We start from the raw sequence: 17,495 nt of genomic DNA, 5'->3' as shown, positions 1-17,495 counted from the left end.
CTGCAGGTAGGAAACCAAAACTGTACACAGTACTCCATGTTAGACCTCACTGACATCTTATCCAACTTGAACGTAACATCCCATCCCATATCCTGTACTCAGTACTTTGATTTAAGAAGGCCAACATGCCAGAAGCTTTTTCACAACCCTCTTGACATTTGCCACCATTTCAGATGAATTCTCAGCTCCCTCTGTTCTACTAACCTACTATTCCATTTGTCTGCAGACTGTGGGAGAAAACCAGAGCACCCGGTGGAAACCCAAGCCATTGAGAAGGTAGCGCTGAGAATCCTGTACACTGATGTTACTTCCACGATGCTGCCTGAGAAGAGTGTTCCAGGATTTAGAACGTGACAATGAACATGGGTATCGCGGCTGAGATACCTCTCTACCAAAGGAGGTGTAAGGGATGGGAGCCATGGGAACAGGTGGTGGATGGTCGTATGAGCAGCTGGTGCAGATCACAAGTCCTGGTTATGGAACCACTGACACCAGGCAGACAATGTCTGAAAAATATTGATCATTGCTGGGGTCATCAATCTTGTAAAACACTGCCCAAAAGAAGGCAGTGACAATATTTCTGCAGAAAAATCTGCCAAGAACAGTTATGGTGAAGGGACCATGCTTGCTTATATCATATAACATGTCACATAATGACGATGTTGATGAAGGAATACTGATATATATCCAAGGATCTGTGCAATGAATGGAAGGACACTAGGGAGTGTGGTGGAATAGAAGGATCTCAGATTCAGATTCATCACGTGAACATTGAAACATACTGTGAAATGTGTAATTGGTGCGAACAGCCAATACACCCAAGGATGAGCTGGGGACAGCCTCAACATGTTCTGACACCAGCATAACATGCCCACAATGTTCAACAGAACAACAAAACTAGACACCAGCAAAATCTGCCCTAGGAGTACAGAGTCCTGATGGAACCTCAGCCCAAAATGTCTACCGTTTATTCCTTTCCTTAGATGCTGCCTGACCTGCTTCATTCCCTCAGCATATTATGTATGTGTGTGTGTGTTGCGCTGGATTTCCAGGTTTGCAGATTTTGTCCAGGAATACAAGTACATAGTTTGTTGAAAGCTGCAACACAGATGGACAAGGAAGTCAACAATTTCAAAGTTAAATCGATTCTGGAGAAGATGTTGCCAACCTGTAGTGACTGAAGAAATTGAGGATCCACTTGGTGGAGTTTCTTCACCAACATCTGATGGTATTTGTAATAGTTGCGTCTAGTATCTACATGAAGGGCTGCCCCAAAGACAAAGATCAAAGTTAACTTACTATCAACGTACATACATGTCACCATATGCAACCTTCAAATTAATTTTCTTGTTGGCATACTCAATAAAAGATCTATAGAACAATAACCATAACAGTACCAATGAAAGACTGCACCAACTTGAGTGTCCAACCCGAGTGCAGAAGACAGCAAATTGTGCTAATACAAAAATAAAGAAATGATATTAATAAATAAATAAGGAATATTGAGAAAATGAAATGAAGAGTCCTTGACAGTGAGTCCATCGGTTGTGGGAAAATGTCAGTGATGGGGCAAGTGAAGTTGAATGAAGTTACCCTCTTGGTTCAAGAGCCTGATGGTTGACAGATTGTAACTGTTCCTGAACCTGGTGATGTGAGTCCTGAGGCTCACACACTGGCCTTCATCAGTCAGGTCACTGAGTATAGGAGTCGGGATATTGTAATGGGCTGGGTTGATCAGACCCATAAGACCCAAATGTCACCTGCTTTACAGCTGCTCGCAGAGAGGCGTTGAGCTGGTGGGGAGAGGGGGGCAGTTTGGAGAGGTTACCAGGCTGGGTTAATGGTGCCCCCCCCCAGTGTTCAATCCCATTTTTAGGTATTCATTTATTGAGATTACAGTGTGGAATGGGCCCTTCCAGACTTTGAGCTGAGCCACCAGCAATCCCCGAGTTAATCACGGGACAATTTACTCTGACCAATTTACCTATCTACAGGTAGGTCTTTGGACTGAAGAAAGAAACCAGAGAACCCAGAGGAAACCCACACGGTCACAGAGAGAATGTACAAACTCCTTACAGGCAGTGGCAGGAATTCAATCCTGGTTGCCTCTATTGTAAATCATCGTGTTAACCATTATGCTACTGTGCTGTCCCATAATTAGACCATGAGGCATGGGAGCAGAATTGGATCATTTGGCTCAACAAGTCTGCTCCACCATTCCATCATGGCTGATTTATTATCCCTCTCAACTACATTCTCCTGCCTTCTCTCTATGGCCTTTGACTAATCGGCCACCACTTTAAATATACCCAAGAACCTGGCATCCTCAGCCACCAGTGGCAACAAATCCCACAGATTCACCACCCTCTGGCTAAAGAAAATCCTCCTCATCTCAGTTCTAAATGGATGACCCTCTATTCTGAGGCTTCATCTCTGGTCCTAGACTCTCCAACCATAGGTAACATCCTCTCCATGACAACACTGCCTAGGCCTTTCAATATTCGGTAGGTTTCAATGAGACCATAAGATATAGGAGCAGAATCAGGCTGTTCAGCCTATCGAGTCTCCACTGTCATTCCTTAATGACAGATTTGTTATCCCTTTGAATCCCATTATGGCCTTCTCACCATAACCTTTGGTATCTTGACTAATCAAGAACCTATTAACCTCTGCTTTACAACATAAGAATATTTTTGACAAAATCAGGCTGTTTGGGCCAACAAAGCTTGCCAAATTCCTATTCACATAGTGTGCTGAAATAACTATCAAGTTTAGATTTGGAAGTCTCTAAGGTACAACTCTCAGCTACTACTAGGTAGTTTGTTCCATGTGCCCACAACTCACTGTAAAGGAATGCTTCATGATGTTTGTCTGAAATCTCTCTTTAACCAGTCTCCACCTACTACCCTGTGTCCTCATTGATGGATTAATTCTGAAGTGGCAGCGGGACTGCCGTCCACCTTACTTATACCCTGAAAGATAATGAACTTTCTGTCCTGTCTCCTCTCATTCTACGTCTACTAAGATGAAAAAGATTTAATTCTTTCAATCTTTCTGAATAGCTCATACCCTGCAGAGCTTGAAAGAGTCTTGTTGTCCTTCTCTGATCTATCTCCAGTGCCTTTACATCCGTCACAAAATATGGAGACCAAAACTGTGTACAGCACTCAAGGTGCGGCCTCACAAACACGTTATACAGCTTAATGAGAACATCTCTAGACGCAAGCTCCACTGAGAGCATTGTATCGCCCAACAATCTATTAGCCTTCCTAATTGCTTCTATGCATTGTCCAGATGTTGATCATGATGAGTCTACCAGGACGTCCAAAACCTTCTCATAGAGTGCATTTTTTTAACTCAAGAATCCCCATTGTATATTTATATCTAATATTTCTACCTCCTATATGTAATACAAGGGGTGATTGATAAGTTTGTGGCCTAAGAAAGGAGTCAATTTTAGAAACCTAGCTCATTTATATTTCAACATAGTCCCCTCCTGCATTTACACACTTAGTCCAGTGGTCGTGGAGCATACAGATCCCTTCTTTGTTGAAGTCGGCGTCTTGGACCTCCAGAAAGTGGGCCACAGCAGGTGTGATTGATAAGTTTGTGGCCTAAGGTAGAAGGAGATGGGTTATTAACTTCAAACTTCCTGCATAATCACTCAAAGAGTTGAACTGCATGTGCATGTAGTGAAAGCTGTATAACTCATCTCCTTCTAATGCAGGCCACGAACATCAATCACCCCTCGTATTTTACATTTACTTACATTAAACTTCATCTGCCCAAGTCTGGTATTGATTCTGTTGCCCGAATGTTATCAGTCCATCTCCCCCATTTTATGTCATCTGTAAACTTTATCAGTTTATTTGTTATGTGCTAAACCATATCATTTTTTGCAAATTAAATCAGCAGCGCCCCCCAAAACTGCTCCCTGCTGAACCCCACTATTAACATCTTCTAGGTGTGAAAATGAATCTCTCACCTTAACTCATTTTCTGTTTTACAGCCAATTCTACACCCATTCACACACCTTACCCTGAATCCCTACTTTTTGTAATTTGATTATTAACCTCTCCTGCGGTACCTTGTCAAAAGCCTTCTGAAAGTCCAAATAAATGATGTCAACCACTCTATTGTTATCAAAATTTTAATTGCTTCCTCACAGAACTTCAGCATATTAGTAAAATATGATTTCACCTTTCTCAACCCATGCTGGTTGTCTGCTAACATGCTTGTTCTTATCAGCTACTTTTCCACCTCATTCCTTATTAATGTTTCCATTACCTTACCTGGGATGCACAGTAAGTTTACTGGGGTCTATAGATTTATAGTTACTGGGGTCAGTATGGTCACCCTTCTTGTATACTGGGACAACGTTAACCCATTTCCAGTCCTTAGGGATTTCACCAGTCTTCACTGACTTTTGAAAAATACAATTTAGGGATTTGTATATAGAATCACAGACCTCGTTAAGTTCCATTGGATATATGTTGGCTGGCCCTGGAGATTTATTAACTTTCAGCCTTTGCAGCTGAAGCAGGACCTCACTTTCTAAGATCGCTAAGTCACTTAAAACAAGCTTATTTTTCTCTGCACTTACTGGCATGTTGCTAACATCTTTGTGGGTGAGTACTTTAGCAAAATATGTGCAAAGAGTATCCACTATGTCCTTCTCTGCATAATTTATCACCCTATTGGTATTCCTAATGCACTTCACTTCCTCCTTGACTTTTCTTTTACTATTAAAGTATTGAAAAAATCTCTTGGGGTCAATTGTAGCATTACCAGCAATATCCTTGTCAACCTGCCTTTTGGCAATCTGAATTGCCCTCTTGACCATAGCTTTCATATTTTCAAATCCCCTTTGGTTAACTTCATTACTATTTTTTCTGTATTCTTTATATAGCTATCTTTTCTTCAATAATTTTATGTATATCTTTAATTATCCATATAGTTGATCTATTGTTTTTATTGCTTCTCCCGGCCTTGGGTAGGAACACTTCCTGCACTGTGTGTATTACCTCTTTAAATCAACCCCATTGTTTCTCAACTGACTCAATGTCAAGCAGTTCCTTCCAGTTACCTTCTCAAGTCTTTGTCGCATCTGCACAAACTTTGCCTTTCTGAAATTCAATTTAATGGTTTTGGATTTTACTGATACATGTATTTACACAAAGCATCAACACTAATAATATTATGATTGCTTGATCCTAAAAGCTCAATGACTTCCTTGTCCAAAATTCTATCATGATTGTTGCAGAATATCAGTTCTAGACAGGCCTTCCTCCTTGTTAGTGCAGTTACATATTGGATCAAAAACAATCATTATAACTCAATGAATTCACATTCCTCTAATTCTTGAGTCACTGGGTTCTCCCACTCAATACTTGGGAAATTAAAGTCACCCAAAACTATAATATCACCCTCAGTACTTGCTTTTCCAACATTCTGATAATTGTTTATTAAAATCACTATCAGCACGAGAGGGTCTATAACATACACCCAATGTTATTCCTTTATCCTTATAGCTTTCAATTCTAAGAGAAAGGTAGTGCAGTCAGATGTGACCAGAATGAACATTAAATTCCCCTGAATGTTATTGCTATTGTTTTGCTTTGGAAATTAAAGAAGAAAAGCTCAGTTTATTAAAGAAGAAAGACCCGTAGCAAGAATAATATAGCTCCTCCTCATTTAACGAACAACACTTTTGATGACTGCATTTCTGGTTGATCTGCCACCCTTCAAGAATACGCTAACATTTTCATTTCTTTGTTCCCTTGCTTAAAGCCACATTCAGCTGACCATGCTGCAATACCGGTTTCTCCAGATAAATCAACACATTCTCCATGGTTTGGCCTTGCACCTTATGTATAGTCATAGCAAAGCATGACTGTATCGGGAACTGGCTCCGCTGAAGAGAGACATCTTCCCCTTCTGATAAACTGAGTGTAATTCTTGGGATTGTGACAGTGTCATCTTTGAACGCACCAATGTTTATCTTTGCTACGATGAGATTGTCGTGCAGTTCTTCTACCATCATTTGCGTTCCTTTGCAAAGCCTTGGTGGATCCAAGTTCCTCATTGAAATGATGGGAGATCCCCTCTTCAATTCCAGTTTATGTGGCAGCAATCCAGAGAGTTCAACTGAATCAAGGAATTCTGTTGGAAAATAAGTGGTGTTAGCTCCTTCACTTATGGCATTGAAGGAACAAAGTATTCTTTCATGTTTCCAGGGAAGTGTCTAATGCATGTGAAGTTTATTTTTCACATCATTTCATTGAGGGGAACCAAGATAGAATTCCTCGAGAACAGTTCTGCAGGATTGCCGAATGTCGGGTAGATGAAATCAATACATGTTGCGTGTTGAGGAGAGGATGATGCGCCTTCTGATGCTTCTGAAATCATCATCATCATTCAATGCATCGCTCAGGCCTCTGTACGTTGTTGATCTCAAGGTTGCTCGATTCATTCGAATGTAGCTCAGCCTTAACGCCTGCAATCTTAGCAGCCATATCGACCAAGTATTGTTGGAATAGACGTCCTCCTCTGAGAAGGTTATTAAACTCATTCTCATGGTTCATTATTCGATATGCATAATAACGCATTGCCATCAGTTTCTTGTTGTTCATCATTCGGAGTTGATGATGCCAGCCATCGTCTCCTAGTGGAAAGAAAAGTACATATTGAAAGCTGTCGTATGAGCGATGGGACTCTGAAATTATCTGCAAATCACCTCCTCGTTCTTTCAACACAATGTGCCGTGATCTTGCTTCAGGTTCGGTGCTGTTCGTTATAATGACAGAGACTTCGTTGGCAATCTGTGCATTAAATCTCCTCTTATGTTCAAATGCCGGCCTGCAGTCAGGATCAATGACAATGGACACCTCCGGCATGCTTCAAGGGACGCAATGTCCGGGTTTTGTTGTTGTCGTAGGTTTTTGAATAATTCAACAATCTCAAGTTGAGTTCCATCATTCTGTGGTATCCCCATTCTCAATTCAACACTGTCTTGAGGATCCATGAAGTAAATTTAAAGGAATCAGGCTTGCTGGTTGGGGTCTGGCATTAAACGTCCGATGTAATGATGGATTTGGCCTTGAATAATCACAGAAGGATTCCATCCGTTCCTCATTTGAAGGACTTCTTTGGTGCCAAAGGATGTCATTTGGAAGAGGCAATTGTATTGTCTGATGTTCTTCCCGAATTCATTTGCAATAGGTTCATCATAGCTGTATAAATTGAGGAGTTCATTGGGTAGAAGTTGCAAATTGCCTATCTTGACCTTTCCCTTCATACAGCAGAAGAAAGTTGCGGTTTCTCCAGTGAATAGGAAGGGACAACAGTGAGGGTATGCTCTGGTCATCGTACCAACATCAGCAGAGATGTTACAGCATGTGAGTCGTGCATTTTGCCTTGCCCTTTCTCTGTCGAAGTATTGTCATTGAAAGCAGGCATTGTCGTCTTCAGCAACTTTTGCAATAATTACTCTTTGCCGCATATTCTTGAGCTGATCTTTCCTTTTCTCCTCTCTCTTCCTCTCTCCTCCTTCTATGTCTGTTTTTGTCATTCTGGAGACACGTAACCCTTTCATCCTTTGTTCCTTCGTCTTTCTACCATTTGTTCTTTCTCTCTGATCCTGGAGTCATTTGGCCCTGGCCTGATCCGATTCTTGTTCTCTCCTCCAGTTGTTGTCATTTTGGAGATGTGCATTCCTCTTCTCCTCTGCCTCTTCTTCTCTCATCTTTTTTGTCCTGACTCTTTGATCCTGGAGTCATGCAGCCCCGGCGTCATCTGATTCTTGTTCTCTCCCTCTCCTTGCCGCTTCCCGATGACGTTTGGCATAATCTCTTGGCCATAATGTCCCCCTTTTCTTTCCACGCAGCATAATTAGGCTGACCATATTTTTTTACCCTAATGCTGGATAAAAGATACGAAGCAGTAACACCAAAGCCTCCAGGATGCTGATTTCTCTTGATGATGCGGTTGGCGCTGTCCTAAATGGGCGTGATATAGTCGCCACTGTCCTTTGACTGCAGCAAAGGGTTTGATGGGTGTCTCAAATTACAAGACGATTTAATTATCTCTTACTGATGGGTCCCAATCTTGCACATGCTGATGGTGTTTAGCGGAATGTGACCGCTCGAAATAGAGCCGCCCTGCCCTTTTTCTCCGCTTGGTGTCGCTGCCGTGTGTATCGTGAGGCGCTGGTGAGGCTGGCCGCGCGCATGCGTCGTGGTGTCGCATCGCCGTTTCCATGGAAGCTGGAATCGGGTGTGGAAAGCGGGGCCCGCTGACGTGTGAGCAATTTTACATGAATATAACCCCGATCTTCGCATGCATTCTGTAAGTTAGCGCACTTTAAGTCCATTTAGTCAAAAAAGTGCCGCTTTAATGCACCTTTTGGGCTAATTTGAGGGCACAAACAGATAAACAGAATGAGAATTTTAGTAATGTATAGACTCTCACCCAGATATCTTCACTAAGTCTCGATTCATCTTCTATCACAAGGAGCCTCATGTTTAAATTCTCTCTATGTATGTGGCTCCTCCACCACCTTTACCATCTTGCCTAACTTTACTAAACAAAATATATTCTTTAATACTATATTCATCACCATCCTTTGAGGTCAGCCAGGTTCAGTTATTGCTGTTGTATCTTATTTATACACACTAGCATATAATTCCAGCTCATTTATTCTTAATACATCTTGCATTTATACAGGCCATCCCCAGTCTATTACTGAAGTTTTTATATTTTTGAAGCCTATAATTGGTTTATGTCCTAATATGTTATTCTCCACGATGATGTTTAAACAGTTGAGCCCAGCCTCTTCCTAGTACCCTGCTCCTCATTCCCTAGTGTAAACAGATCTCAGCTAACTGAAGCATACACCTGCTCAGTACATTAGTGCCCCTTCAGTTCAAATCCAACCAGTCCCAGTGTTACCGGTTCCATCAGCCCTAAAAGGCACCCAAATGTCCCATAAGCCTAAGCCCCTCTAGCCTACACCATGATTTGAGCCACACATTAAATCTTATCTGCTCCATTTTACCTGGACTGGTACCTTTAAATATATAATTGTCTGTGGCAACAAATTCCACAGATTCACCCCTTCCTGGCTAAAGAAATTACTCATCATCTCTGTTCTAAGGAATGTCCTATACTGAGGCTGTGACCTCTGGTCCTAGACTTCCCCAATATAGGCAACATCATTACCATGGGCGGCATGGTAGTGTAGTTGTTAGCACAATGCTTCACAGCACCAGTGATCTGGCTTCAATTCACGTCACTAACAGTAAGGAGTTTGTACGTTCTCCCCATGACTGCGTAGGTTTTCTCCAGGTGCTCTGGTTTCCTCACACAGTCCAAAGTTGGTCTTCATTTGGTAGGTTAATTGATCGTTGTAAATTGCCCTGTGATTGGGCGAGTGTTAAGTCGGGGGATTGCTGGGTGATGTGATCAAAGAGCTGGAAGGGCCTATTCTGCACAGTATTTCAATAAATAAATAGATAAATCTTCTCCACGTCCACTCCAGGCCTTTCCATATTTGATAGGTTTCAGTAAGATCCCTCCTCATTCTTCTAAACTCCCAACAAGTACAGGCCCAGAGTTATCAAATGCACCTCAAACATTAACCCTACAATTCCTGAGATCATCCAGTAAGTACAGTGCTAGAGTTATCAAGTGCTCCTCATCAATTAACCCTTTAATTTCTGAGATAATTCTTGTGAACCTCTCCCATTCTTTTACAGTTCCTATTTGTTGATCTTGTGACATCTGATCAGGGAAATCCTGTGCTGTGTTTGGTGACCAGGAACACCAGCTGATTTAACTGTGGAATTCTATAGTTGCAATTCCTACCTAGAAGAATGAGCATTGAGATGAGGAGCTTAGAATATCTTGGCAGTTGTAAGGAAAGGTAAAGAATAAATTGGGAAACTGGTTAATTAGGTTAAGAAACTGGTCACCAGAATATAGACAACCTCCTTTCAAGGGATATTAACCGAAGATCTCTCTTGCAGGAATTAACTTCAGCAGTGGCGAGAGATGGAAGCAGCTTCAGAGATTCACTCTCAGCACCTTGAGGAATTTTGGAATGGGGAAAAAATGAGTTGAGGAGAGGATTTAGGAAGAAGCCCAGTTTCTGGTCACAAGCTTCAGGGATAAGAAAGGTTTGTCACTACAGCACTAGAGGAACTGTGTTTTCCCCATATTCCTTCATGCCCTGACTAATCAAGAATGTATCCACCTTTGTCTTAAATATACGAGTGAATCTGCAGATGCTGGAAACAAATAAAAACACAAAATACTGGCAGAACTCAGCAGGCCAGACAGCATCTATGGGAAGAGGTAGTGACGACGTTTTGGGCCGAAACCCTTCATCAGGAGTGAAGTAACATGGGGTGGTTGAAGGGGGATACCAAGTGTGGGGAGCGATGAAGTAGAGAGCTGGGAAGTGATAGGCTGAAGGGAAATGGGCTAGAGGGAAGGTGGAGAATTATGGGAAATAAAAGAGAAAGAAAGGAAGGGCTGGGGTGAGGGGGGAGAAAAGAGAGAGAAAGAGAACCAGACTAAAATTATAGATAGCGATGGGATAAGGGGGGGGGGCAGTGGTATCAATGAAGGTCTGTGAGTTGAATGTTCATGCTGGCAGGTAGGAGGCTACCTAGGCAGGAGATAAGATATTGCTCCATCGACCTGTGTGTGGCCTCATCTTGACGGTAGAGGAGGCCATGGACAGACATATCAGAGTGGGAGAGGTCTGTGGAATTGAAGTGTGTGACCAGAGGGAGATCCCGCCACTGCTGGAGGACTGAGCGCCGGTGTTCGGTGAAACAGTTTCCCAGTCTGCGGCAGGTCTCCCCAATGTATAGGTGAGGACCAGGGGGACAATTTTTGAAGAAAGGGGCTTCCCTTCATCCACTATCAACTCTGTCCTCCATCGCATCTCCTGTATTTCATGCACCTGTGCCCTCATCCCATCCCCCCACCAGCCCACCAGAGATAGAGTCCCCCTGGTCCTCACCTATCACCCTACCAGCCTACAGATCCAATGTATAATCCTCCGCCACTTCCTATGGGATCCCACCACCAGCCACATCTTCCCCTCCCCCCCACTCTCAGCTTCCCGCAGGGATCGCTCCCTACGCGGCTCCCTTGTCCATTCATCCCCCCCCCTCCCTCCCCACCGACCTCCCTCCAGGCACTTATCCCTGCAAATGGAAGAAGTGCTACACCTGCCCCCACACTTCTTCCCTCACCACCATCCCAGGCCCCAGACAGTCCTTTCAGGTGAGGCACCACTTCACCTGTGAGTCAACTGGGGTGATATACTGTATCCGGTGCAATCGATGTGACCATTTATACATTGGGGAGACCCGCTGCAGACTGAGAGACCGTTTCACCGAACACAGGCGCTCGGTCCTCCAGCAGTGGCGGGATCTCCCTCTGGTCACACACTTCAATTCCACAGACCGCTCCCACTCCGATATGTCTGTCCATGGCCTCCTCTACCGTCAAGATGAGGCCACACACAGGTCGATGGAGCAATACCTTATCTCCTGCCTAGGTAGCCTCCTACCTGCCAGCATGAACATTCAACTCACAGACCTTCATTGATACCACTGCCCCCCCACCCTATCCCATCCCTATCTATAATTTTAGTCTGGTTCTCTTTCTCGCTCTTTTCTCCCCCCTCACCCCAGCCCTTCCTTTCTTTCTCTTTTATTTCCCATAATTCTCCACCTTCCCCCTAGCCCATTTCCCTTCAGCCTATCACTTCCCAGCTCTCTACTTCATCCCTCCCCCCACTTGGTATCCCCCTTCGACCACCCCATGTTACTTCACTCCTGATGAAGGGTTTCGGCCCAAAACGTCGTCAATACCTCTTCCCTTAGATGCTGTCTGGCCTGCTGAGTTCTGCCAGCAATATGAGTTTTTATTTGTCCTAAATATATCCGATTACCTGGCCTCCACAGCCGCCCGTGGCAACAAATTCCACAGAATTGCCATTCTTAAAAAATCCCTTCTCCTCTCCATTCTAACAGGGTGTCCCTGCAATCTGAGGTTGTGTCCTCTGGTCGCAGACTCTCACAACCCCCCCCCTCCCCCCACGACAGGAAACATCCTCTCCTCATCTACTCTCTCGAGGCTTTTCAACATTCCATAGGTTTCAATGAGGTCGCCCCCATTCTTCTGAATTCCAGTGAGTACAGTCTCGGAGGCAGTAAACGGTTTTCATACGATAGGACCCTCTCCAATGTCTGCATATGCTTTCATAGGAAAGTGGCCCAAAACTGCTGACAGTACTCAAAATGAGGCCTCACCAGAGCTGTATCAAATAACTAATTGAGTTCTTTTGAACAGAGATGTATTTAATATCTATAACACCACACACAAAATGCTGGAGGAACTCAGCAGGTGAGGCAGCATCTATGGAGAGGAATAAACAGTTGGCATTTCTGGCCGAGACCGCTCATCAGGACTGGAAAGGAAAGGGGAGATGCAAGAATAAGAAGGTGTTGAAGGTTATTCTTCAGAATGTCTTCCTACCTCTTCCCTTCTACCTGCCTCTCACCTCTCCCTGGTGCCCCCCTCCTTCCCTTTATCCTGTGGTTCACTCCTCTCCTTACAGATTACTTCTTCACCAGTGCTTGGTTCTTATTTCAACACCCCCATCCCCACCCAGCTGACTTCACCTATCACCTTCTAGCCTGTCCTCCTTCCCCTCCCCACAGCTCCTTATTCTGGCTTTCCCCTCTTCCTTTCCAGTCCCGACGAAGGGTTTTTGACCCAATATGCTGACCAGTTATTCATTTGCATAGTTGCTATCTGACCTGCTGAGCTCCTCCAGCATTTTGTATGTGTTGCTTTGGATCTGCAGAATCTCTTGTGTTTAATGTCCAAAAAGCATTTTGACCTGCCCCAAAATTTCGTTTTAATGCCCTATGACTTTTTAAATGGCCTCTTTAATTGAACCAGGTGAACCTTTCAACCCAAACATTCTCCTGCAAAGTGCAACGTCAAACATCACCTGTTCCATCACCTTTGGAAAACGATTTGATTACGGTTAAATAATTTCTCTGGCTGATGGAGCTGGTTGCAGAAATTACCCACAGTTTGAGTAGCCCCTTGTTACAGGTATGTCTCTTTACAGTGGTTTGTGAGAGTTCCTGAAGTTAAGAGTGAACATATTTTCATCTGAGACTCAGGTGGTCAATGTAAAAGTGAAACTGAGATATTCAGGATCAACATTAATTATTTATCAGCAAGAAAGAGGGAGTGCATTTAAATTCAAACAACACTCACAAAATGCTGGAGGAACTCAGTAGGTCGGGCAGCATCTATGGAAATGAATAAAGAGTTGATGCTTTGGGCCAAGACCCTTCTTCAGGGCTGGAAAGGAAGGGGAATGTCGCCAGAATGAGAAGGTGGGGAGAAGGGAAGGAGGATAGCTGGAAGGTAATGGATGAAGCCCAGTGGGTGGGAAAGATAAACGGCTGGAGAGGAAGGTGAACCATAGGAGAAAGGGAAGGGGGAGGGGAGACAGGTGAGGAGGCCAGTGCAAGGAACAAAAGAGAGGAGGGGCAGAGGGGGATGGAAAGAACATCTTACCGGAAGGAGAAATTGATATTCATGCCATCAGGTTGGAAACTACCCAGACAGAACATCAGGTGTAGCTCCTCCGCCTTGAGATGGTCTCTTCTTGGCACAAGAGGTCACCATGAACCAATGTGTCAGAATGAACAGGAATTTCAATATTTGGCCATCAGGAAGTTTCGCTTTTGGCAGATGGACCGGAGGTGCTCAGTGAAGCAGTCCCCTGATTTACAATGGGTATCACCAATGTAATATTTTTTGCAATGTACTTTGTAACTTAATGCAAAATTTTTGCAGTTTTGACTTCAGATCTAATTTTGGATGGCTATTAACCATGCTGTTGCTCCCAAACTATTGTAATTCTTGGGAGAGGTTCCGGAGGATTGGAGGATCGCAGATGTTCTTCCCTTATTCAAGAAAGGGAATATAGATAGCCCAGGAAATTATAGACCAATGAGTTTTACTTCAGTGGTTGGTAAGTTGATGGAAAAGATCCTGAGAGGCAGGATTTCAGAACATTTGGAGAGGCATGATATGATTAGGAATAGGTTTGTCAAAGCAGGTCATGCCTTACAAGCCTGATTCAATGTTTTGAGGATGTGACTAAATCAGGCATGGGCAAACTATGGCCCGCGGGCCATATGCGGCCCGTTAATCTTTTTAATCCGGCCCGCAGAACTTGATGAAATTATATTAATAAACCTTGTTAACGTTTTTTCCCTGCAATTCTGGCGTTTTCGCAATAGATGACGCACTCTATATACATTGACCTTTGTTGAGGAGCAGCGTATTACTCCACATTTGCACTTTACTCTTTGTTCGGCTCGACCTATTTGTGTGAACGGGCGTTCAGCGTCATGAACATCAACAAAGCCAGCCACAGATCCAAGTTAACTGACCAACACCTCAGATCCATCCTGAGAATCGCCACAACAAAACTAAATCCAGACTTTGATGCGCTGGCTAAAAAGGGAGACCAACAACAGTGTTCCCACTGAAATTAAAAATAAGTTTCTTCATTGTGTTATGTAAAAAATGCATTTGAAAATATTTTTTTCAATAAGCCTTACATGTTACATGTCATTTCTGTTAAGTGATGGACATGAGCAGTACGCAGGTGCACGTACGTTCTCAAAATAAAAAATGCGCTCCAGATCAAATAACGCGCTCTGCATACTGGCGCGCTGTCATTGTTCTGTCTTTGTGCTGGTCGTTGTTGAGTTTTGGTGCAGGGGACAATTGAATAAGAAGGAGCAGGACAAGTAGACCTGCATCTCCTACCGTTTTTGAAATAAAGACAGTCAGGAGGAGAGTGATGATGATAATATCTTGAAGGATAACAGAATTTTCAGTGCTTTAAAATAATAACTGTTACTATTAAAAAAAGCTGTATTTTATTCATTTAATTTTCAGTGCTTTAAAAGTCACTTCAATAAATAGCTAAATACCATGGGACTTCAAAGACAGATATTTTGTTGTAATGCATTTGTTCATTTTCAATTGAAATTAAAGCACATGTTTTCTACATATCCCATGATATTTTATTTTCTCTTATGAGGTGTATTACCTATTACCAAAACACTCTGTCCATCTGCTCCTGGTCCGGCCCCCCTGTCAAATTTTAGAACCCATTGTGGCCCACAAGTCAAAAAGTTTGCCCACCCCTGGACTAAATACATTGATGAAGCTAGAGCAGTAGATGTAGTTTATATGGATTTCAGCAAGGCATTTGATAAGGTACCCCATGCAAGGCTTATTGAGAAAGTAAGGAAGCATGGAATCCAAGGGGACATTGCTTTGCGGATCCAGAACTGGCTTGCCCACAGAAGGCAAAGAGTGGTTGTAGAAGGGTCATATTCTGCATGGAGGTTGGTGACCAGTGGTGTGCCTCAGGGATCTGTTCTGGGACCCCTTCTCTTTGTGATTTTTATAAATGACCTGAATGAGGATGCGGCGGAATGGGTTAATAAGGGCTGTCAGAGGTTACAGTGGGACAGCAATAGGATGCAAAACTGGGCTGAGAAGTGGCAGATAGAGTTCAACCCGGATAAGTGTGAGATGGTTCATTTTGATAGGTCAACAATCCCTGATCCGAAATCCTTGGGGCAAATTGCATTTTGGAATTCAGAATTTTTCGGATTTCAGGAAATTGATAATTAACCTGTCTCAGTGTGGGTGGACATTGGGTCCCGGGGGAAGCTCAGGACCTACGCACATCCTCCTGTATACTTTAAATCATCTCTAGATTATACCTAATACAATGTAAATGCTATGTAAATAGTTGTTATACTGTATTGTTTAGGGAATAATCTTGGCAGCGTGGAGGATCAGAGGGATCTTGTGGTCTGAGTCCGCAGGACACTCAAAGCTGCTGCACAAGTTGACTCCGTGGTTAAGAAGGCATATGGTGCATTGGCCTTCATCAATCATGGGATTGAGTTTAAGAGACGAGAGGTAATGTTACAGCTGTATAGAGCCCTGGTCAGACCCCACTTGGAGTACAGTGCTCAGTTTTGGTCACAGTAGTATAGGAAGGATGTGGAAACCATAGAAAGGGTGCAGAGGAGATCTACAACAATGTTGCCTGGATTGGGGAGCATGCTTATGAAAATAGATTGAATGAACTTGGCCTTTTCTCCTTGGAGCGACGGAGGATGAGAGGTGACCTGATAGAGGTGTATAAGATGAGGAGAGGCATTGATCATGTGGATAGTCAGAGGCTTTTTCCCAGGGCTGAAATGGCTATCACGAGAGGTCACAGTTTTAATGTGCTTGGATGTAGGTACAGAGGAGATGTCAGGCGTAATTTTTTTTTTTACACAGAGAGTGGTGTGTATGTGGAATGGGCTGCCGTCAACGGTGGTGGAGGTGGATACAATAAGTTCTCTTAAGAGACTCCCGGATAGGTACATGGAGCTCAGAAAACAGGAACTAGATAGAACTAGAATCAAGGGATATGGGGACAAGGCAAGAACCGGGTATTGATAGTAGATGATCAGCCATGATCTCAAAACGGCGCTGCAGGCTCGAAGGGCCGAATGGTCTACTTCTGCACCTATTGTCTATTGTCTAAAAACAGAGGGCTGTGGGTAAGCCTATGTAATTTCTAAGTAATTACGTTTTGTAAAGCATTGTGGGTTGAAGGGCCTGTATTGTGCTGTAGGTTTTCTATGTTTCTATATTTTAACAATGCACAAGTCTACTCGTCTTTCAGTCTGCCGACTGTGAAAATGCTCACTGAAGATTCAGATTCATTTCTTTTTCACCTGTACATTGAAACATACAGTGAAATACGTCATTTGTGTTAAAAGCCTACACAACATAAGGATGTGCTGGGAAAAGCCTGCAGGTTTCACCAACTCTCCGGTCCCAGCATAGCATGCCCGCAGTCTTCAGCAGAACAGCTCAACATGCCAGCCGCTTTTCCACCCTCCCACCCACTCTCACAAACAGGTCTCCAACCTCAGGTCGGCCTCCGATCGGCAGTCCTTGGCCCCGGACTCTCAGACTTGCTGATATTAGGTCTCCACAACCTCTAGTCCCTTGTGTGGACTCACTGACGTCAGACCTCTGACTACCGGACATAGCAACCCCGGACTGATTGCTGGATTTGACCTCCAACTTTGACCTCTGTGTGTTGCCCCAAGACTTGCCATTTGCCGGACTTTGATCTTTAGGCCTCAAACTCTGAGCTTGCATAGACCGTCAACACCCCCAGGACACGCTGAACTGGTGGGTAACTACCAAGCTAGAAGGGCCAAATGGCCTACTCCTGCACGTACTGTCTATTGTCTATTGTCATCCTCGAGATGTCATTCACTGTGGGGGTCGCTAGTTTTTACCCTTGCCTGCAGAAAGACGTGTCCTAGAGCAAATCACTGGGCAGTGTGGTC

The 17,495-nt window shown here is 43.6% G+C and overlaps 1 protein-coding gene across 9 annotated transcripts in view; it reads left to right on the top strand.

The window, feature by feature from the left end:
• Positions 1–17,495, top strand: part of LOC132402265 (cytochrome P450 2C38-like) — a 265,261-nt gene that overhangs the window by 92,197 nt on the left and 155,569 nt on the right. For 8 of the 9 annotated variants that reach the window (XM_059985077.1, XM_059985081.1, XM_059985079.1 and 5 more), the window contains one exon: positions 227–1,462. The exons of the other annotated variant lie outside the window; for it this stretch is intronic. In XM_059985077.1, the coding sequence (XP_059841060.1) occupies positions 227–354 (128 nt within the window). In that variant the 3' untranslated portion in view covers positions 355–1,462. Of the gene's footprint in view, positions 1–226; positions 1,463–17,495 lie in introns of those variants that run through there. 9 annotated transcript variants of the gene reach the window in all.

This window comes from Hypanus sabinus, chromosome 11 (genome assembly GCF_030144855.1).
Source record: "Hypanus sabinus isolate sHypSab1 chromosome 11, sHypSab1.hap1, whole genome shotgun sequence".
NCBI classification, from domain to species: Eukaryota; Metazoa; Chordata; class Chondrichthyes; order Myliobatiformes; family Dasyatidae; genus Hypanus; species Hypanus sabinus.
Note: the sequence above shows the minus strand (reverse complement) of the source record. Positions and strands in the feature narration are given on the sequence as shown.